Consider the following 23898-nt stretch of genomic DNA (forward strand, 5'->3'; position numbering starts at 1 on the left):
GTGTAGCTTTAATGTACATCCGTCAGTGGGGTGTAAGCCATTAGAGCTGTGTTGTGTGTGCGTGTGTGTCTAAGCAGCCAAGCAGGCAGTCAGTGGGCAGAGAGATAATGGATATTAATCAGAGAAAAGCCACGGCCATATGTCTGTTTAACATGGGAGGCGGCTACTCCCTGAACGTCTTCTCCCTCCTGAAACAATTAGCCTCATTTCGCGGAGGAGATAGCTTACGTGAAGCTGCGTGTGGCTGGAGAGGAAGTGTAGAATGCAGCTGAAAGGTGTGCAATTTTGTGTTTGGCACTTAAAAAGACACGGCGCTGTAACAAAGTCGTGTCTGAGCAGTGATGCTAAGTGTTGCAGTTAATCTTAGCATCTGAGCCTTTTGTTGGCTGTGATATGTTGCTTCTAGTTTTCCTTGTAGTTTTGTCGGTGTTACTGTCCATGAACTTGTTTTCATCGTATAACCAAGCAGGATAAGTCATTAGGCAGATGGTTCAGGAAGTCCCATGAGAGGACACACACACACACACACACACACACACACACGGTAAGCACGCACAAAGACACCAGACCCCTGTTATGTAATCCACCAGTTCCACTCCCCCACCGAGAGGCTCTGTCTCGGGCTGTCTCAACTCCAAAACAAAGTCATCAGTCTTCATATAGCGCTGTCTCTTACACCGTGCCCATACCTCTGGATCATTTCAGTCGTGCTTCTGAGTAGCTCTTAAGGAGTTCAACATGAAGTACTGAGAAGAGTGTTTGATTCGTCCCATAAAGAAAGTAACACATGGCTCGTATGTTGCTTTGCCATCCTCTTAGGTAAAAAGGATTACTCAAGAGTCACCAACAAAGTGTATTTTATGTCATGTTAATTCCCCTCGCTGCGTGTCTTTTTCTTTTACCCTCTGTTGTGCTGAATGGCTACGCAAACCGTAGCAACAGATTTCTCTTTCAGCCATCTCCAGAGAACGCCTGGCCAGACTCCTGAAAAGGCACATATTGGGTTAAGGCCCGGCACTGGAGGCACAGAGGGAAGGAGGGGAGATAGAGAGAGGGGAGTGAAGGAGGTAGGAGAGGGAAGGAGGAGGGGAGAGCCATGTGGCTGATGTTGGTAAACAGTATCCAGCCTTGTCCTGCCATCGTGGCAGGCAGCGCACAACGCCGGAGATATCAGGCGCCCGGGGCCACACACAGACCGCAACAAAAGGTAGACACACATACACACATTTGCATTCATACGCACACACACTCACACACACACACACACACACACGGGCAGATATACACAGACGACTAACAGACAAATAAAAGACTCACTCTCGTGTCTGCCACTCAGCAGCTGCTCCAGTTTCCATGGCAACAGCCCGAACAATGTAAGTAGGAAGAGCTGTGCGCTGGTGAGCGAGGGAAATAGAAGGTGTGTGTATGTGTGGAAATGTGCGCACTTGAAGTGTGTGTGTGTGTGTGTAGGTGTGTGTGTGGGTGGGTGGGTGTGAGAGGCTACAGAAAAAGGGGGGAGGCAGCCGCAGGGTGCTGAGACAGAGAGGATTCAGAAGACACTCTCTTTCTTTGTCAGGATGAGGCTTTGAGAGCGGCAAAACAAATACAGAAATGTGGCAGAAAATAACGAGAGGAAGGCAGATATGAAAGAGTGAAGGGGCGAGAGGTGATGGGGTTTTTTAGCAATAAAACATCCACAAAGGAAAAGATGAGATTAGTTTTTTTTTTTTTTACGATGTCTATTTATTTTTCAAAATGAGGTATTTCAAAGTGCTATGAGTCGCAGCACTAAATGTACATTTTAAAAATGAGAAAAAAAACAAACATCTTATATCAGTTTACCCAGTTCTATGCACCCGATAATATAAACAAATATAAACAAAAGAGGAAGAAACAAAATGGCCAGGTACATGAGGATAGAACACATTTGCTGTACAAAAGAATTATTTTTGAGATAGAAGAGAAAAAAAATGACGAGATAAAGTGATATCTACTGAGAACTCATTTTCATACGAAAATATAAGTATCAAATTTAGTATGTATCAGGTTCACACTAAAAGCGTAAAGGTGTGTAGAATTAGTAATATGATACAATACAAAGAAAAGGAGAAGAAAAAAAAGCAATATATTGTTATATTACAAAGTTTCGTGACTCTCAAAATTGAGGCCTTACAGTACTTTTAAAGGTATATAAACTTCCAGTCTAGTTATTGGCAGCTTCCTGACGTATAAAAAAACCCAATGACAAAATGTATTACAAAACAAGGCAGATTCGAGTGTATTTTTTTTGTCTGTACACTATTGTTATATACAAAAGTGTCGGCTAGCAAGGTGCACAGTTATACATCCACTGACTTGGTTTGAGCACCAGTGTGAGAGGAGTGAAAGAGAGAGACAGAGAACCTGTAGTGGCACTGTTTATGTGACGCCTCAGTCATCATTTAGTCTTTTCAGTTTTGCAGTGGTGAAGGCAAAAGTAAGTGTGCACTGCTTCTTGTACGTGAACTCTCCAAGCAAAGTGCCCTCTAACACCTGTCCCTGTAGGAATCACCGGATTCCAGGCTGGTGTCACAGTGAGTACAAAGGAAAAAAAATACAAATAGAAATGATATATATATATTTATATATATAAAAAAACAGGAAGGGAGGACCAAAAACAAAAAAAAGTGTGTCCTCTCTCCTTCCTCGCTCTTTTCATCTTTTTCCTCAATGTGACTGGATTGAAAAAGTAAACCCTAAACATTCTTAACGTCAACAAATGTGCAAAAAAGTGGCGGCAGTGAAAGTCCGAGCATCCCTCCAGCGACGACCTCCCCAACCACCACCACCATCATCATCCCCTCCAGGTGTGCGTGCATCTGTAGGTAAAAGTCCTCTAAGATGTTTAAACAGATCTGCAGGCCTAAGTGTAGAGGCCTGAGTATGCATCTACCTGTGATTCAGACCGAGTTGAGGTGTGTGTGTGTAGAGGAGGGAGGTCATCCAGGATATATGTGAGCGTTTCTGTGTTGTAGCGGTTGTCTGTTAGCGAGTCCTAGCCTGCTCCAGCCTGCGCATCAGCTGTTGCCTGCGGGCCTGCAGCCTGTCCTTCTCCTGCTGGAGCCTCATCTCCTCCGTTTCTAGTGAACTCACGTACTCGGTGGCCTTCTTCAGGATCAGCACCTTGGCCGCCTTCTCGTTGTGCGCCAGCTCCGGCACGTGGTCGCGCAGCGTCAGGAAGCTGGAGCGCAGGTCGTTGCGGCGCTGGCGCTCCAGGATGTTGTGGTTGCGTCGGCGCTCGCTGTCCTCCGAGTCGGAGCTACCACGTGGGCTGCTGTCCCCGCTGGTGCTGCGCTTGCTGCGTGGCCCTGACATGCTGGCGACGGAGCTGCAGGACGAGGAGGAGGAGGATGAGGATGAGGAGATGGTCCTGATGGGATGGCGAGGAGCGTCTGACGTCTTCTGCTTCTTTGGAGGCGGGGTGGGGTCGTCGTCCGAGGCGTACGGCGACGGGGCTGCGTAGTTGTGTTGCTGCTGGTGGACCGAGCTCCTCTTCAGGATGAGCTCCTGAGGGGCTCGGCTGACGAACCGACTCACCACGCCGGACCCTGAGACTATTCCTCTTCCGTCTTGGCTCTTGGGATGTACAGAGATGGTGACAGTGCCCGTGGCCATGGGGGATGCCTTGCTGATTGTGGAGCGCCTCTTCTCTACTGTGACCACATCAATCTCCTCCTCCTCCTCTTCCTCCTCCTCTTCTTCTTCCTCATCTTCTTCATCATCGTCATCTTCCTCCTCTGTGAAAAGACAACAACGTGAGTGACTTAATCCCAGTGACATACCAAGTATTCCCACTATGTCATGTATGTGTACCAGCAGGTGACAGGTATGTGTGTGTGTGGGATCAAGCGAGAGTGTGTGGGAGCGAGAATGTTGCCCAATGCTGTTTGCACAATCTGAAACCTCTTAATGCTTAGTGTCAGTCACTTCTCTAGAAACCTATTCTGCAGGCATTGACATGTTCAGCATCAGCGCTGAGCAGACAGGTTGGATTTCTGCCTTTCATTCTGTCTCCCTCCTTCAAAACTTCTAATCTCCTCCAGTGAGATGAGACACTTTTAGTGCGACGCTTTCAGTTTTATCAGTGCAGCTCCAGTCGGTGGCACTAAGAACTTAAGTTTAACCTGAGATGAGGTTAAAAAAAGAAAAAATCTCATTCCCAGCTGAGCTCTTGATCTTAATGCCTGAGCTGAAAAAGTTAAGAAGCCCAGACTTATTACCCATGGGTGCTTTTGAAGGTGAGAGGAAGTGACCAATCATGAGGCAGAGAGTGTGAGGCCCAGTTAAAATGCCTTTGTGATAATGGCTCTCATTATCAGCTCAGGAGCATCTGAAGAGTGTGGCATTTTACAGCTTATGGCAACCCACTTCAGACACCTACTGCACCAGGATGCTGCCTCAACACACATGCAGAACACACACAAACAAGTCTGCTGTTGCCATCAAAACAAAAGCTGGGCACAGCTGGCAGCATGAGGGGGTGTGACTGACTGACTGACTGACTGACTGAGCCACATGTGAGACTGGGATTTGGCTCTTTGGTGTTTCACTCTCAGAATGGCACAGCTCCTTTTATAGATCTAGGGGGGATATAAATAGAAGAAAGCGCTTAGAAATGCATGTTTAGGGAGATAAAGTCTTCCTGACTCTGGCTTCCATCTGTACAGCTGATGTTTTGGGAGGACTGGGGTGTCACTTGTAAGACTTTTTTTTGGTCTGACTTGTAGGGATAAAGCTACATGCTTTAGCCTTTTTTAAAGTGTGCGTCCCTTTGATGAAAAACGTCGTGAAGAACACAAAGAAGGGGATACGTCTTAACGCTGCGAGCTACGGAAGCGCACTGGAGCGGCACTGCGCGCAGGACGGCGGGGCGGCAGGCGATCGGATCACCACCCTTTAAGCCCGCAACTGGAGCGGCGCCAGGGAGACAGCTGTCGAGAAGGAGCGCTTGTTCAAAGCTGTCACCCCCCTCCCTCTCTCCCTCCCCCAAAAAGAGAGGGAGAGAGAGAGAGAGAGAGAGAGAGAGAGAGAGAGAGAGAGAGAGAGAAGCAGCCAGGGCTCTCCTCTTTTCTTCGCTGTGGAGGAGGTGTTTGGCAAGGCTGGCTGAGTCTACCCTCTGTGCCAAGCTGGAGGCCTTTGTACTACTGTTTCACAGCAAAAACACGCTGATAAGGGCTTGTGAGTGTTTGTTTAGGGAACTCGTAGGCGGTAATAGACGGCAGATGAAGTCTTATTAACTACACATTGCACTGATTTCCTAATCTAAACACGCAATTACTTCCTACACTATCCCACAAAAGAAACAGGAGTGTCAGTCAGTATTCCTGAGTTTATTTTCCTCCTTTCCTTTTGCTCTTATACTTTGCCCCCTCTTCTCTTTCTTGAGGCTAATTTGACTTATCAGCTGGACTTTAGGGAGGGCAGCAGTTAGTAAGTGCAGCCTGTCTAACAAGTAAGTGCCAATTTCTCACCCACTGTGCGCAAACTGTCCCCTTAATCCATGCGTAATGAAAGCATCCATGGCGCCGTGAACCAGACACTTTATCAACTCATCACATTATCGAACACCTTTTCATCTCCTCCTGCTGCAACCTGGTTCTGACTGCAGTCACTGTGTGTGTGTGTCTTTTTGTTTGGCTCAGATGCCAATTGAGTTCAGTAAGGCACACAATTCCCCCATTTTACTGCCATCTGCCGGATGAAGAGCCTGCTGATTGTAAAAACCTCGTTCACTGTGTCACTGCATCACTATGTGTGTGTGTGTGTGTGTGTGTGTGTGTGTGTGTGTGTGTGTGTGTGTGTGTGTGTGTGTGTCTGTGTGTGTCTGTGTGTGTGTGTGTCTGTGTGTGTGTGTGTGGAATGTAACGAAGTAATCCGATTCTGGGCCAGTCATATGAACAAGCTCCAGTCACTCCAGTTGAGAAGGAGTGTGGCTTAATAAATAAAAATAATAATAGTAATAATAATAATAATGATGATGATGATGACAATCATTATTATTAATAAAAATAATGGTTTTAGGGCATCTTCAGGTTCTTACCGGAGTCACTGGGCGCGCTCTCGTGCACTGTGGATGTGTTAACGGTCCCAGATGCGTCCCTGCTGCTGTTCTTCTTGTTGACCGGGAAGGGGAAGACTACCGTGGGGTCAACACACTCTGACATGGAGCTGCGGCTCACCACCTCCGGCGCCTTGGCGGACACGTTCCTGGCACCCGCCGTGGCCGTGGAAATAGCCTTGCCGAGTTTCTCCGTAACAACCCGTTCCAGCTTTTCCCTGGCGGAGAAGCCACTCCACATACAGTCCTGAATAATGATGCTGTTGGGGTTAGTATCCAAAGCGGAGCCGAACAGGTCCCCATCATCGGATGCTCCCCATATATCGTCCTCGGGCAGGAGCAGCAGCTCAGATGCCCAGTCCAGGGGGTCCCCCAAGCCGAAACCGAGAGGGTCCGCGTCCGGGGAGGCAGTCGCCGGCTCCCCCGGTAGCGCGGCGCGACTCGGAGAGAGGGGCGGAGTGGGCAACAACTCGAATTTCTTCCAGATGTCCTCCCCCGGTGGCGCAGAGTCGGGACCACAGAAGTAGAAGTCGTCCTCATCCGGGTAGAAACACGGTTGTAAGGAGTCAAACTCCAAATCGGAGTTTTTACTTATGATCGCCGGCATTCTGTCCTACAATCAACAAACCTGTGAGGAGACAAAAAGCTACTTTAGTCCCCACTGCGAAAGAGCGTCTTTCCCCATTCCTTCTCCTCTCTCTCTCTCTCTCTCTTTCTCTCCGCTCTGTAACACCTGAAAACTACGCTGTAGAATCAGAGTCAGAGCCCACACACAGACACACAGTCTGCTCCACTAAATTCCACACTCACTCCTCTGTGGGGTTTTTAAAAACCGCACAAATCTCGCAGGAGAGTGTGTGTAATGTGACCGTGACGCACAAACGGTGCAAAAACGACTGGCTGTGCGCACCGGTCACTGAACACTACAGAAAATGCTGATATCACACAAAAAGCACGAAAATAAATTGAATGACAACAATGAAATCTAACAGAGACGGTTTTTGTCTATAACAAACACACATGACGTTTTTTTTCAATGTTTAGGAGCGTTAAAATGAGAAGATGCTCACCTCGTCCTGACTTGGGATGATAATGTGCGAACCGATTTTTTCCTCGTATCTCGCAGTCAGTAATACAGACACCAGATTTGGAGCAGTCATCTACTTTGGGAGCACAGACAGTCCTCTGACACACATTGTGGCTGGCTGCTGAGTGTTATACACCGAGTTCTGCGGGAGGAAAACAGACTCCTCCCTCCCCGGGCTTTTGGGGGTGGTACAGCTTTGGGTTTGATGCGTCGCTGGGAGCTTTCTTTCAAGGTGAATGGAGAAAATAGCCTAAACATTGTAAGCAAGAGAGAGAGAGAGAGAGAGAGAGAGAGAGAGAGAGAGAGAGAGAGAGAAGGGGGCAAGGTTTCGTGGAAGAGCATAGAGGAGAGAGAAAGAAACAAAGGAGGCAACAAAAGAAAGTAAGAAATAAAGAAATGATACATTATTGATAACCTCGGGCAAACTATCTTAGCTCTCCAGTAGGGTGTCAAAGCCAGGATCAGCTATGAAACAGTTCAAGTAGCCCCTACATTGGCTGTTAGTGATTTGATTTCTTACTCAGATTGCTCAAGGGCACTGCAGCAGGATGACTGGTATTGCTGACCTGGGGCAAGAACAGTCCAAGCAAAGGGCACGCTTTTACGCACAACCAGTGATCCTCTAATAATAATCACATCTGTATGGAAGACATGGAAAATGCACAGTCTGGGTTATTTTGTAGAATAATGTGCTTCTGCGTGACATATTAATCCAAATGTTTGAAATTCTGTTTTTTATATCAGTCTAATTGAGTATAAATGCAAGTAGGATGACTGTCATTCATCCCAAAATGATTTACGGAGCTGTTTTCCTACACATCCAACCCTTCTGCCCTTCTCCTGCCGTCCTGTGGAGCTCCAAATATCATTTTCTCTTTTGTCTGAGGACCACCAGCATCCCTGGATTAAACACAAAGTACAGGGCTCTGTGCGCCCTCACACGGACACAAGAGGAACAGCAGCAGAGACACGCACCATCACCAGCAAACTGAGCGAGCCAGACAGACAAAGACGCACAAAAACACCGGGCTCGGGTTTTTTTTTTCTCCCAAAATGAAAGAAAGAAAAAAGAGCAACTCGGAGAAAAATAACAAGTTGCGAGCTGGAGCGTTCCCTCAGACAACAGGCTGTGCAGGACAGGGGAGATTTTCAGCTGTCTCCGGGATAAGACAGGATCCGAGAAGAACATGTTACGTAACCGCAAGCGGTGGTTGTAGCCTGGAGTCATTCCCATTCCCTTTTCTAATGACAGCTTAGGAGGAATGGCGCATCTGTAATTATGCGCACAGGCGTACACACACACAGCCCTGATATTGACTTATTCAAGGAAAAACGGATTCCAGTTGAGCTCCAGCTGTGAGGAATGACAGCTTACAGTTATTTCCAAACAAAGGAAGCCAATGAAAAACAGCATTTGATATTTTTAGATGCTCAAGTAAGAAGATATTCTTTGTGGGTTGTTTCAGCTACCCAAAAAATATTTAATTAGTGCACCAGTGACAATAATGATTAATGTTAATGCAAAAATATGTAATCAAATATGATAGAGATAGGAGAGCTCTGTAGTGTTTCATCCTAGAAAGTTGCTTTTCAGTATTTTTTATTTCTTTTATTATTTTCTTTTAATGAGGTTGAGTTCAAATGACCAGAGCCTGCGAAAAGTGAGACTCTGCAGCTGTTGGGTCCTCAGAGCAGGGATAGCAGGGAGTTTCCTGGGACTTTCTACTCAGCTCCCAGGAACACGAAGAGATGGTTTTGGAGTCTAAAACTCCCCACAGACTTCTGCCAGTCCACTCCTTTTTCTTTTTTTCTTATTTTTCTCAAACTGCTGCTCAGCTCTGACCCTGAAGCAGCAGCAGCTTCCTCTGCTGTGAACCGGAGCACAGAGTGGGAGTGAGAACAGAAGGGAAAGTTATTTTTTTGTGAGCACAAGTGTAGATCGGGTGAGCACAGGAAGCCGTGCAACGCTTCATCGTTTTCTATGGAAAACAGTCGAAGAGCGGCAGTAATGGCCTTATGCTGTTTGCGTCTTGGCATGGAGTTGAATACACTTACGGGAAAAGAGGAGCACACATTCCCACTTGTGCATGTGCTCACTTGCTATTTGCTCTGAAATTGTGCAGATGTTGGTGAATTTTTTATGTCTGGTTATTGTTTATTTGCATCAGGAATGCCGCTCTCACTCCCCCACCTGCATAGAAGGAAGCAGCAGAGGAAACTAACACTTTCCCTGAGGTTGTTCATATAATTGTGTCTCAGCATCACACTTTCCCTCATGCACGGCAGCCCTCTGAATGAATGACTGACTGACTGACTGAATGAATGAATGACTGACTTGCTGAATGAATGAAAGCCAGAATGCGACTACCTTTGGATAAATAAAGCCCACAGAGACGCAGAGAGAAAGGCGGACTTGACAGAGGTGGAACAAAGCTGGCGTCTTTGCTTGTTGTTTTTATGACAATTATGGCATGCCCAGTCTCCCCTCCCTCCCTCCATTCACCACTGGACCGGGACATGGATGGTTAAGCAATTAGGCCAGTTTTGATAAAAGATTCATAAGTCACCCCAGTGGATAGTGCAAAGACAAGCATGTTGTGAGTAAAAAAAAAAAAAAAAAAAAAAGATCTGCTGCATTTACATCGTAGAGCGGCTGTGTCGGGTCAGAGAACACGCACGTTACATTAATATTTGAACTGGGTGAATGAGTGTGTGCAGTGGGTGTGTACGCTCTGACAGATGTCAGTTTTCTTTCTCACTGTAAATAGCGGGTGTATGCAGTCATCGGCTCACCTCAACTCACCCATGATATGGCAAATATTCGTAAGCTGCACACTCTGTACGTTCTCACTGAGTGGAAATGAATCCAGGGCTCTTGTTAACTCACTCACCAACTCATGCACGTGTGTTATCTGCATGCTCTGAGTGCTTTATCTCAGGATAGAACTGACTGAGAGGTAGCATTAATTTAAAGATTGGGGTTATTACTTAAATCTGTGGATCAAATTCTTAATAGCTAAAATTAAGATGGTTTATTAGTCATGTAGATTCACAGATTTGAGTGTATTTTTGTTACTGGATCACTGCAAAATCCACTTTTCGGTTGATATTTTTAGCATGTTGTCCCACTCTCTTCCTTTGTTTTTAACATATCTCTCTAAAAGTGGGCATTAACATACAAGATATAACATGCAACCACTTCTTTTGAGGTTAATTTAATGTCATATCCTCCTGCGATCTGGCCCGTTCATTCATGTCCTCTGTAGTGGACGTTTGTTTTTGATTCATATCTTTTGACTCATTTGAGCTACCGTACTAAATCCCGATGAGCTCCATAGAGGACATCGTGGCCTTTCCAGTGATATCTCGTGATTGGGTGGGGTTAGGGGAACTTTGTTTTCATGCTGAGACAAAATTGAGACTGTTAACAGTTTAATTTATGTTCAGTTTAATTTAGTTTCTTGAAGCTTCATTGGAAAATGGATTGGCATTCTTGTTTTCTTCTCAGCCTATTTTGATTTTGAAGTGTTGCAGTTTTTTTTTGTTTTTTTTTGACAGTACAGTTGTTCTGTTGTCCCCTACAGTGGATATGTGATAAATTCTAAAATAAAAATATTTCATGAAAGTCTAAATTGTGAGTTGTTGGTTTGGCCCCCGAAAGGCAGGAAACCCCAAAAAGTTAAACTGAAAGATACTTCATTTCCTCAGTTCTCAGGAGGATATGTATGATTTTGGTTTTATTTTTTGTAGCACAAAGCAGAATTTAAGGCTACTGCTGTAATTTCAGGTTAAATCTGGTTATTCATGATTCAGGATTCAGTTTTTATTCGTTGCATGCACAGTTTGTACGAGCAGTGAAATGCAAAGCAAGTGTGCAAAAAGCGTTCTATGAACACAAATAGGAAAAACTTGTAAATAATAAGGAGGCAGAGGTTTTGATGTTATTCAGGATTATGACACTCTAACAGCTACTGACCATTCAGTTTTCTAGGACAAAGGCGTCACCATTCCTTAAAGATCCCACGCAGCTCGATGCACTGACAGTAAGGGCGTTTCTGATGGGTGCAACAGTTTATAGAGCTGTAAGCAGTTCCAAAGCCATTTCATTGTTCTATAGGCCTTTGTAGAGTGACATAATCCTAAAACAGAGACCGATTAAAGCGCTAAAGCCTTGTACTTGTTGACCTTTTAAGATTAGAAGTAAAGCCTGCTTACCTGGTGAAAATATGGTTTTCATATTTGTTTTTTACTTGCTCCCAAGACCATTTAACACTGTGAAGGTTGCAGCTGCAGAGGCTTAAAAACAATCTAAACAACATATTCATTAGTCGGAATGCACAATTCTAATTTTAGCCAGATTCACTCTTGGGGCAGTGACATTGGTAAGCCCGTCAACTTAGACGTTCATAGATTGTTGTCAGTGTTCCTTTCTTTGCTTTGGCTGCAGTAACTTTCTCATTTTGAGCCTGTATTATATTTTTCTGCATTACTGTTTGCTCTTCTTGTGAGAAATGTAGCATTGTAGACTTTTTGAAGTTTGGAATTGGTCTTCTGGTGCCAACATCGCCACTTCCATTTGGATACCCTCAAAGTTAGGTTCAGATACTCTGGTTAATTTTAAGAATTTGATTCCAGTTTAAGGCTTACAGAAGCCAGATAATGAACAGATATGTTGAACTTGCTTCATAGTTGAAGCCCCTAATGTGTAGCAGAGGTCAAAAATGAAGGGCGAGTTTGGAATTGAGTGCGATTGAACCCGTATGTACTGAAGAGCCTGCTCATGTAGTAGTGTAGCAATGACTGCTGAGTACTGTAACACGCTGGTTTCTAGTTGTTTAAATGAACTGACTTGATCTGTTATGCACAGACAGACTCCCAGCAGACATGGACTTAAAAGACAGCAAGACAAATATAACAACAGTTGCAGCAGTTAAACATTTGTCAGGCGTGACCATAACTTTCAACAAATTTTACAAAATGTTGCTACACAACAATGTAAATCTGATTTACAATGCCTACAAATATACTGAAAACAAGCTGTGCAGTCTGCTTTCTCTGCATCAGTATTTAAATGTTACATAACAGTTTGCTCTACATTCTGGTATTTCAACATGTATCTGAATCCTCGAGGTGTATTTAGAGTCATAGCTAGAAAGTCCTTATTTATGAATCCAGCAGCTTCATACAGCCTCCGTAAATGAACCAGCCGAGTCTGTGGAAGACATTAAGCCTCCTCTTCTTTAATCATGTCAAGTCGGATTCCACTGTGGCATCTTCTCCTCAAACAAACCAGCTCTGAGAAGAGGCCATGTTTGTCCATGATCCACATCATTACATTTCAGCTCCAGCGAAAACCCTCCACCCAACGGACCACACCAGCACAGTGGAGCCCACATCTCCCCCCTGCCTCCTCCTTCCCTCCCCCTTTACCTTCACCTCACCCCAAGCTACAGTGTAGGCATTAGCGTGATCCCTAAAGCCACTTAACAGCAGCACAATCAAACATAAGCTTCGGTCTCACTTCTACACTTCAGATCAACTATTTGATTTCTTGGCGTTGCTTCATTGTGTGATTAATGCATCGAGGTTACTAATTATGATCAAAGTAGGCTTATTACACAGCTTTCTGGTGACTCACCTTTTCACACATGCCATATATGTTAAATATTTCTGTATAATTTCAGTTAGGCTTCATAAATATTGTGGCTGCTTTCCTGATGATTCACTGTGTTGCTCGGCAGCACTCCTGTTTTGATTGGGAGCCATTAACTGTAGAATCTGACAAGCTACAGAAGATGATTCAGGTAAAAAGCAGTCCATTATTTCTAATATCACTGCCAGATGTGACTTCATCTAGATTTTGCAAGAGACTTATCTTTGCGGAGAAAAGACGGAGCGAGTCGCAACTCATTCCCTGAGGAATTTACCATGAGATCTCTGCAGCAATTCCTCAGTGAAAACCCCCGGCAAAAATATTTTTCAGCCATGACAAAGTTATTGGGAATATAAACCAATTTGACAAATGGAAAAATAGTTTTCCCGCGTCTATTTTTGGGCCACATTTTTCCATCCGGTCTATTTTTAGGAAGAATAAACTTGCCGAGGAAGTATTTTGGCCTTTGGATATTGGATTTTTGAATTGCCAGAAGTGTGCCTGTGAGGAAGGAGTCGCTGCTGTCTTGTTAGATCTTGCCCTCAAACTGTGTCTAAGTATGCCTACAGGTCTCCCTGTACAATTAAACTGGCACATCAGGTGATTCATGGAGCATGTAAACATCACTTTTTCCACTTGAGTAATGCTTCTGTATATCATTGCCAGGATCTCCAGAGTAATCCATTCCACCCAGGTTAATCCTTCTTTTGTCACAATAGCAAATGTGCTTGGAGACAGTTGAAAATGCTTCACATTCCCCAGAAGGAATATTTTGATGTATAGAAAGCCACATAATATATCGCAGTAATGCACATCCCGTTTGGCAGGGAAGCTAATTTACTTTCAGATATTTCATAAGCAGAGCCACTGTATCATCATAAACTCATGTAGCTGTATCATCTGTATCTCACTGTGAGGAGAGATACAGGTTTGCTGGGCTGCTTTCATTAGAGGTTGCTGTGAAGGAAGTGCAGGACATGTTAACTATCAGTGGAGCACGTGAAGAATGCGTTTAGAGATTTCACGCGAATGCTAACCAGGCATCTACTCTGTGTGGGAGCTTTCTTAGAGATGGATAGCGATATGCACGTCGACATATCCTCATCTTTTGAAAGTATAGATTACAAACAAACAGTGAAATGCCGTTGGTTGTTTTCCAAGCACATTTCTTTTATAGATTTCATTGGAGTCTGCCATATTAGTGATTTCTGTTTATTTATTCATTATATTGATCAGCCGGTTCCCAGTAGAGCGTAAAATGGGAGTTAATTGTGCATCACTGTTGTTGCTTAGATCACATTACTAGTTATGGATCAAGTCATGACCATGAATCAATGAACTTGGCCCTGAAGGTGAGCATCATTAGGAGGCCTGGCGATCAAATGGAAATCGATATCGCTGATGGATCAACAGCAACGCGATCCAGTTTATTCCGATGCGATCGCAGTGAAACTTAAAACTCCTCCGTCGCTGATCCGCAGTTCGGTGAATGCTATCTCGTGCACCCACAATCCCACTCCGCTCATTTTCAGAAAACCTCTCCAGACTCGCTCTGGGAGAAACGTTAAGCTGTTTAAAGTGTTGTGCGTAAATTCAGCCCTGCCGTGACAGTTTTACAGGCCCATTGTTGCTCTTTGTGGAAAAAAGTCAGGCTTTGGTGAGTTTGTGGAGTTGTGAATCAGGGGAAGGAAGCATTATTTAACCGATGTTGATTTGGGTCAGTCACACACATGCAGAAAAACGACCGACTGTAAAATAGACTCTAAACTACTAAGAAAAGTCGTCCGTCATTGTCAGTGATATGAGCAGTTCTCTCATATCACCTGATGATTATCACCTGGATTAGCTTAGCAGAGAGTTTCAGTGACTTTCTGCGTGTTGTTTTGGTTTTACAGACTCCAACATCTCTGTTTGAGCTATTCCTCTTGTAGCATGCATCTGTCTTTGACTATAAAGCTCCACAAACCAACGACCTGCATGCAATATGCATAAAGTTGGCATATAAACTGCGACTGTCGCTGTTTGTAGTGTGAAATGATCTGTCTGTGAACTCCTGGCGGCTAAAAGCATGTTTATCCTTTTGCAAGACACTGTTTCATACTACAAAATCTGTCCAAATACTGTCGGACATCCTGGTACATTTGGTATACTGTGTTTTTGGACATATTAAATTGTTTGCTGGCACACTATGTAGTAGGGCAATGTGGACACTAGAAAGCACACTCGCTAGCCAGGTATTGGAGCATTTAGCATCTCAGAGAGTCAGATATAACCCATAACAGAGTTAAAGTTTTGGACTTAGATTCATCAAGTGGACAAAAAACCAAAAGAAAACGACTGCTAATGCTGCTGGGTTTCTGCTAGATGTGTAAACAGGCAACTAGCCCACAAATTTACCATTTCTTTTGTCAGTATTCTGTTTATCGTTTCTTTCTGCTGCTGCCAAGTTCTCAAAAAGTAATTTAATTGTGATCTGAGTTATTTTTAGTTCAGAAAGATTGTTTTGGTTAAGGCTGCTGCTAATTTTTTTTTATAGAATTAGCCACCTTTACTACATATTCAATACTATTGTTTATATTATTTCTATGCAGGATTATTCAAAAAGAATGGCCTGATTTCATGACGCATTGCTTCAGTTCTCAAGCATCGTTATGGAATGAGTCAGTGAGTTTTGAATGGCTGCCACGGGGGTGCTGTAGTCACGTCGTTCCTCCGGCTACTTTCAGTTGTTTGTTTACCCTCAGAATGGTGAGTCCTCAGCAAAAGGCGTTCTGCGTTTTCGAGTTTGCGAAAATAAATTTGGTTGTCACGGTGCAGTGTGCTTTTCGAAAATGATTCGACATTAATCTGCCCTCTCCTAAGAACATTTGACGGTGCCACCAACCTCAGTGACCTAAAACTTCTAATAACAACAGCGATCAATTCAGTGGATCGTGATGTGCTGATACACGTCTGGGAGGAATTCTCTTACCACATTGATGCTGTCCGTGCTGAAGATGGTGTCCACATTGAACAGTTGCAAGACAGGAAGTAAAAGTTGATTGTGAGTAGAAAACTTGTGACTTGGCTGGAGTTTTCTATTGCTTTTCCTTATTAAAATATTGCAGAATGAAATTGGATTAGATAGATGGATAGATGGATGGATGCATGGATGGACAGATACTTTATTCATTCCACTGGGGAAATTCAAAGTATCCAGTAGCTCACACGTTAGGTGAGCTACTGGATAGGTAAGGAAACAACGTACGAAAGAATGTGCAATGCTTGGCATAAAGGTCAGTGGAAGGAAGTTGTTCTAGTACATGGTGTCCAATGAAATGCAAAAAAATGCTTTCCGATAACACGCCAGGTGACTTACCGTCTCACAAACCCACCTTCTTTTCGCAACAGCAGCCTCCGTCAGTGTAGCTTAGCTTTTCAACACAAACTGTCTGAATGTTTTACTAGATGCTGTGCTTACAGATGACCAAAAAAGTGTTGAAAGTGACACATCCATTGTCTGAGTGCTGTGTAGGTGACCTCTCCTGCAAAATGGTTAGTGCAGCTGTTGGTTATTTTTGATAGGAGAGCTGATAGCAGCCAACACATAATGCGTTTTGTGTAATCATAACACAGCAAGCGTGATCACTGGCTTGAGATAAACAGTCGATGTGGGTTTGACGAAGAAAAGAGGAGCAAGATAGCGTCATGCTAAGTGACTTGTTTATTGATGAACACTGATGTAGACTGCGATACCCAAAGTCTTTGTTTGGATTTTTCTTCACCTCACACAGGCTCCTGAGAACCCATGAGAATACTGTATATTCCTGAAAACCGCCCTCATGTACAAGAATTGAATCCGCTAACTTCCTCTTCGTGCTCCTTATGTTCATACCCAGATAACCCACAGAACCAAACAAGCCCTTGGCCCTATGAACCCTGTGAAACCCTCACAGAGGTCAATGAGCTCTTTTTTAGCGTTCCCCTCCTCCTTCCTCTGCCCATCTTTATCTCCCTGCATTTGTTTTGATCCTCAGGGGTCATTAGCCAGACTAAATGTTTGTCTGCTCACAAAGGGAGATGGTTAATATGTTTCAACGCATCCATTTGTCAGCTCTCTTGTCTCTGGCTGCACAGTGTGTGAAAGGGGAGCTTAGCGTCTCAACTGGCATTTCAAGACTTACAAGCATTTCAACACCTCCGGCAGAAGAGGCCTTCTGTGTGTGTGTGTGTGCATGTGTGTGCATGTGTGTGTGTTCACATGTGTGCATTTGTTTGTGAATGTATGAGCGTGTCTAAATACATTCCTCCTTGAGGGTTGGGTTCCCAGCCTCCTGGTCGATATATCACCCTTGAGATCATCAGTGCACAGTTTGGACAAGAAAGAAAATGGAACATTTCACTTCCTGCAAACATGCTCCGTCCTGTCAGTCTGCTGCAGTCAGATTAGCATGACTTACGAGAATTAGGAAGGCGCTGGAGGAGAAGAGAGAAGAAGAAAGGAGAAGGAAAGAGGAGAAGAAAGGAGAAGGATTTTTTTGCTAGCAGGGCCCGAAGGAGGAAACCAATGTCATAAATTTTAGGTGAATGTTTGTGTTGACAGGAAGCAGTGTTGTTAGCACCATTTTAATAATATCACTGGTGATTTGTTGAACCCTGGCCTAAACAGGAAGCTAGCAGTCCAGAAAAAAATGGCTGTCCTAACAGTGTTTAGTTATCAGTGGGCAAAGGATCCATTTGTCTGTATGATGAGTGATTCTTTCCTCCTGTGCTGGACCCTCCTGCAGTATTCAGAGCTCGTAGCCCTCACGATGTGTCATGTCTGTTGACCCGACATACATGACCTAAATTTCTTAGTGTGGAGAGTGTTTGTGTGTATCTTTGTGTGCACACAAGTCTCCTGTATGTCAGTGCTGTATAGATTATTTTGAGAGGGTGTAGTTGCCTGTGGTGCACGTCATTGATCCAAGTAAAAGTAGCACACAGCAGTGTAGATGTACTGTGCTAAGTATTACAATTGTACAACAGTATGAGAATATATAGAATAAAATTCTAATTAAACTACCAAATGTAATTGTTCTCATCATGCACAATGGGACATATGGGAGTAAATATTATAATTATGTAATAATTTTAACATCACATGAATTGTAAAGATGGCATTGTATGGCTTATTTTAATCACTTTGTTTACTGCTGTTTGTAAATTCGCCCCAGGGATCAGTAAAGCCTTGTTGTATCTTACCGCCCGCTTTAATAATGCTTGATTTATTATGCTGATTATATTTTGCATTGTTATCTGATTCTGCAAAGTGGCTTCTAATTGATGCTGTTAATACATGCAGCTAAGAAAGAAGTAGAATATCTGCAACAGAAATGGAGGGAATGAAATAGTCAAGTAAGATACAAGAAACTCAAACATACATACGGTGTCCACGTAGTTTTCACCACCAGTTTTAATGTTAGTAGTAGCAATAACAGGCACACTGTTACTGATAGCATCAGTAGTTGGTGCTATATCAAAAGTTGTGCTCAAAGCAGAGATAGTAGCAGGATTAGTATTTGTAGGATGTTTAGATAGATTGCTTCAACTTTTTTCAGTCACTTGCAGTAAGTAACAGTAAATTAAACAAGATATATGTGAAAATGGTGCAGTAGTAATACAAAGAAGGGATTTAACTGTAAATAATAAACAAAAATAAAAAAAATGAAGCCTGCTCTTGTATATCAGTAATTACATTACTACATAGTGTTCATAGAACCAATATACAGTAGATATAATAGAGTCTTGGCCTGTGATAGTAAATACAGTAAAAATTACAATGTTCAGTCAGATAATAGAAATACGAATTGTGCCACTTATATATTTATTGTTTTGATAAACTGAAGGAAATATAGAGATACAAATGCAGTTAATTCAACTCAATTCACTTTGATTCAATTCAATTAATTTTAAACAACTTTATTGATCCAACTTGGGCAGTTCATTTGAAGTAGCTTGTTGGAGGTTACACAACACACAACAAAGTGTACACAAACGTGTGCACGAATGCATATAATCATGTATACATATACATGTGCATCTACATACTATACACATTAAAATAAATAAAATAATTTCAATAAAATTCGATAAAATCCTGTCTTACATAACGCAAAACAGCATGACAAGAGCCAGAATGCTTGTTGCTATTTTAAGGATTCGTTGGTTGCAAAAAGAATTCAGGTCTCTCTGTTCTACTCTGTGATCTTAGAGCAGATTCTAAGAATGACATTCCAATAATTCTAAATATAAATAGTTGTGAATTATAAATATGAGTACAAAAATATAGACGCTTGTGTGTAATTATGTTACCATCATACACTGTCTATGCCCAGCATAGGCACGTCTTCTCTTTTTCTCTTGTTTTATTGTTGTTTATCTTTGTAAAAATCAAATGCTGCTGGCTTTTCTCGTTGCACTGACTCACCTTTAAGAAATCTATGGTGACCTAGTAGAGAGCAATGTCAATCTGCCCTTTTGGCTTCTAATTTGATTCCATTATGCTGCCATTTGTTTTCTCTTTATTACGTGTTTTACGTAGTTTTGCTGCAACTGGATAAAAGTGGAAGAGATATTTAATAATTGTCCATTCTTAGATTGAAAAAGCTGCTGTCACAGGGTTGTTTGATTCCATAAATTAATAAATTGTATTTAATGTATGAGAGAAAACTGGGCGCAGCAGCACATACCGATGCATGTTCACATTACAGAAAGTGTGTGTGTGTGTGTTCAAATATGTCATTGTTAAAAGGCAGTTATGTCCTAATGAGATGTAAATGACTGCAGGAGGTGGTCTCCCACTCACTCAGTGGGATGCCTCTGCACCTTTGAAGTCCTCATTTTGGGGGTCTAGGGGTTGTCATAGTGATGCTCCCTGGGCCCCCACCTCCCCGACCGTCTCTGGAGAATTGGCTTTGATTGGGGTATTGACAGGCATGTGGCAGCCTTCTTGTCTTTCCTCCCTCCCCTCATTCTCTCCTCGTTTTCCCTGGAGCTTTTCATAAGAAAACTTGTAGAAAATTGAACAGCCTGCCACATTAAGAAAAAAAAAACACAGTTCCAAGCGAGGAAATGTCAACTCCCAGTGGCATCAAACTCTCCGATTAAAAACAGTCTTATCCAACTTATGCAAAACACTTTATATTTAGACGCTTTATTTGAATGATGCGTTTTGATATTTTTTCGGAGGTCAGACTGAAAGCTGGGGATATAAATACCTCACTCTAGGTGGATCAGCTTCGGAGAGCTAGTATGTAGCATCTCTGTGAATTCTCTCGCCACAAAGGATCTTTTGGTGGCGTTGAAGAAAGAGCAGCAGTGGGCATCGGGTTCAACCTGACCACCAGCTAGGTAATCTGCCAGACATAGCACGCCGCTCCATCTGTCCATGGTGTTGACAATGACAGACTAGTCACCTGCCCGAGTGTGATGCACCCACCTTTGCTGCAAGACGTGCACACAAAGAAATGCACATATTGTGAAAGAAGAAAGACAACAGCAGACTGCGAAATGCACCAAGGAGCAAGGAGAACAATGCCCAGGGCTCAGGGACACTGTGTTCCGACATCCACCCTTTGGCCCAACAGATCGCTCTGCCTTGTCATCATGGATCATGCTTAGCTGTCAATTGATGTGAATGTATTAGAATGGAAGGTCTTTGTGGATGAATTCCTGACAGCCACCAGTAGCCTACAGGCCTGTGACCTTTGTTGCCCTCTACAAGGTCAACAACCCCCATCTTTGGGCGCAGCGTCCAAAAAAAGAAAAAAAAACTTACATGGCAGACCTCCCCTCCCCTTCCCTCCCCTCGTCCCTCCTTCATCTTCTCTCGAGACCTCCATCATGTGGTCCTCTAATCAATTAAGCCGCATCTTACATTCCTCTGATGTGAGGTCATGCCAGTGTTTCCTCCGGCGATTTCTTTTCTTGAACGAATATTGCCCACCTCCTTCTTCACGGCAAAATGTCTGTGCCCTCACCCCCCCCCCCCCCCCCCCCCCCCCCCCCCCCCTTTTTGGAGCACGAACATGTGGTGCTTAGCTAACGAGCTTCAATTTATTCCTCTGCTCACGAGGAAAGCATTTATGCTGTGTGTTGGGTTCTGTGGGGAGTGAACAGTGGCAGAAAGGATCTATTTGTGGTCAAACTGTATCCAGAACCAGAAGAAATCAGCTGAGGGTCAAAGTCACAGTGGCACAACCGATGATAGAATTATAATACTGATGCAAATCATTGTGAAAATGCATCTTGTTTTTCTCAGTGTTATCCTTTCATTATATACAAGATATACATTTGGCAGGGGATTATGTCGAACAATGTTTTTGCAGCTTTCTGGAACCAGAAATCCAACAAGAACACCCACATCATGCAGGCGGATTTCTAGTGTGAGAAAGTGGTCTCTGAAGCTTTTTTTTGTTCTTCACACAAATACTTCTTTGACTTTCATGGACAATACACCAAAAATGCCTTTGAGAAGTGTGTGGCATTTGTGCGATTCATGATGTCTCACTCCTTTCTGCGCCGGTGGGGTTTTTGCTGTGGCCCCCTTAAGATAGGCACAAAAAACTTTGCTTTTCAGTGTGTTGCTACCACGATTTATGGACTCAATGATTCCTGTGAAATGTTTTTGGTCTACTGAACCCCTTATGGATAGATGTGATCAACTTTTGAGAATTTGACCTTTCTCAAACGTGCTCATTCTTCAGGCTTCTTCTGAAAATTAAAAAAAACACTTCGTGACAAGAAAATCGTGAAAAGTCATGTCAGAAATGGTAAGTCTCTAGCAAAAGTAACTTCCACATACCCAATTGCTACTTTGGTGGTAAAATCTTCAACAGAGCAATACAACGCTGTTTTCCAGAAACTAGATTGATATTTGTTTGTTTGCCCATTTATGCAACAGAGCAAAAGTAGGATGTGGATGTTGAGGCAGTAGATGGTCCTGCAGTACATTAATGTTTGCTTTTTTATTAACCACAATCTTCCCTTAACCTTCACAGCATTGCTGGAGCTATACTGTGAGTTTTAAAAATAGTGCCGTTGGGCTTAGAAAAACTGTTGTTACTGAGTGTAATCCTGGGATTTAAAGAATTCAAAACAATGTTCTTGTCTGGGTAGACTTTAAAAAATGCATAAAGCAAATCTGTGCCTGTCTGCAATGTAGGTGATGTGGAGTCAAGAAGACTAGAGATGCACATTTTAAACGGTGTCCTCAACGGATAGTTGGCAATGTCAACGTTAATAATCAATTAGTCAACCACTGACACCAAATATTTGCTGCAAAATCAAATCAAACAAACTCTAAATTTGAAGAATAGATAAATTAAAGACCAGATTACTAATTTAAATGGCAAAAATAATGACTTCCTTTATATCAAGCACAACAAATGAGCTGCAGTTTCTCACAGTCAGTAACCTGCGACATTATTCATCTCTTCTCAGCGGTTTGATATCATAGTAATATAGTTGAAGTCTCTACTACGAAGAGTTGAGGAATTGAGGTTGTCCAGGTAACTGTTCAGGGTTTTCAGAACTCCAAAAGTAGTACTCTTCTTACTAGGAAGAACTATGGTTCCTTATGCTGCTAAACTCTGCTCTGAACCAGGTTATGTTTGAAATAACAGATAACGTGTATTAGAACACTGCCTACTGACCAATTAGTTCCCCTGGAAAAGAACAATTGTTTCCCAAACTGTCTAACTACAACTGCTGTAGACATTATGAGACCAAATGTGAGATTTTTAAATTCTTCATTCACGTCACCATGAAAACAGTTTTACTTTTATTTCCCGACTGTTTATCCTTCACATAATCTGTCTTTTTTGTTAGCAGCATCAAAGGACTACATCTATAATTTCATTACACAATCTTCTGTTGCATAACAATGTTGAATAAGAAACCTGCATTAAAGCAACTTATACATAATTCAAATGTTAGTCAGACTGTGCCTTATATGAGGCTGAATTCTCAATAAGCCTATTAACTTATGTTCACAGTCGCCACTGTTTTTCCAGCGTTCTTTTCTAGTTTTGGCAGCAGCTGTCTTTCTTTTAGCCTGTATTGTAGTTTTAAATTCCTCATATTGGTTACAAATTATAGTTTGTTCTTCTTGTGAGAAATATGCAGCTCGAGACCGGTTCATGTTTGTGATCAGTCATTTCACACCAACGCTGCCTCTTGCATATGAACGCGGCAGTTTCTGAAATCTGGACTGATTTAGTGTTGATAACCAGCTTTGTGTGACCGCTTAGAGACATAGCAGTTGTGCGATTTTGTGAGGCCAGATAGCTGAAAGATACCCTGGTCATCCTCTGATCTCCATGATGGAGTGACTTGTTTACTGTTGTTAACTTTTGTCCAGCTGCTGGAAACAGCTGCTTGGCTTTAAGAGATGTCCGCACAAACTGTTGCAGCAACTTTATTAGTCCAAAATAATTTGTCATTTACTGCCACTTCTAAAATGCAGCTTGAATGTTGTCAAAGCCTATAATCAGTTCTGCTGCTCCTCAATCTTAGCAATGTTAGCAGCAGGGTCAATTTATAAGTGAGGGACTTTATAAGTCCATGGGATATATCTTGCATACATTTTTATTAAAAGTAAAAAAAAAATTTTTGTAAGTTCATTATGATCATGTCTTCACAAATTCCGTAATTATTTATTAGGGAAACAATCATTTATTAATAAAAATGACTGGATATCACTAAAATGTCAACTAAATAACCGTCCCAATTTAACAACAGCCACCTTCTAATTATCCATCCATTCTCTATACACCGCTTTATCCTCACTAGGGTTGCGGAGGGATCTGGAGCCTATCTCAGCTGACTCGGGCGAAAGCAGGGGACACCCTGGACAGGTCCCCAGTCTGTCACAGGGCTACATATACAGACAATCACACACACATTCACACCTACGGGCAATTTAGAGTCATCAATTAACCTCAGCATATTTTTGGACTGTGGGAGGAAGCCGGAGTTCCCGGAGAAAACCCACGCATGCACAGGGAGAACATGCAAACTCCATGAGAAAGATCCCAGGCC

General features: G+C 42.9%; 1 protein-coding gene and 1 long non-coding RNA gene across 3 annotated transcripts in view; one reads left to right on the plus strand and one right to left on the minus strand.

Moving 5' to 3' along the window:
* LOC110948030 (uncharacterized) overlaps nucleotides 1–23898 on the plus strand; it is a 177880-nt gene that overhangs the window by 98660 nt on the left and 55322 nt on the right. The window lies entirely within an intron of this gene.
* mycn (MYCN proto-oncogene, bHLH transcription factor) lies at nucleotides 1725–7393 on the minus strand. The gene is made up of 3 exons (XM_022189394.2): nucleotides 7168–7393; nucleotides 6080–6725; nucleotides 1725–3776 (listed from the first exon to the last, which is right to left on the minus strand). Exons 2-3 carry the CDS (start codon nucleotides 6702–6704, stop codon nucleotides 3025–3027), a joined length of 1377 nt encoding a protein of 458 aa, XP_022045086.1. The 5' UTR covers nucleotides 6705–6725; nucleotides 7168–7393; the 3' UTR covers nucleotides 1725–3024.

This window comes from Acanthochromis polyacanthus, chromosome 16 (genome assembly GCF_021347895.1).
Source record: "Acanthochromis polyacanthus isolate Apoly-LR-REF ecotype Palm Island chromosome 16, KAUST_Apoly_ChrSc, whole genome shotgun sequence".
In the NCBI taxonomy this organism is placed as follows: Eukaryota; Metazoa; Chordata; class Actinopteri; family Pomacentridae; genus Acanthochromis; species Acanthochromis polyacanthus.

Coding starts and splice junctions, on each gene's coding strand:
- mycn (XM_022189394.2), bottom strand. CDS start 6,704: ATGCCGGCGATCATAAGTAAAAACTCCGATTTGGAGTTTGACTCCTTA. Junction 3,777..6,079: donor GAGCGCGCCCAGTGACTCCG/GTAAGAACCTGA, acceptor GTCTTTTCACAG/AGGAGGAAGATGACGATGAT.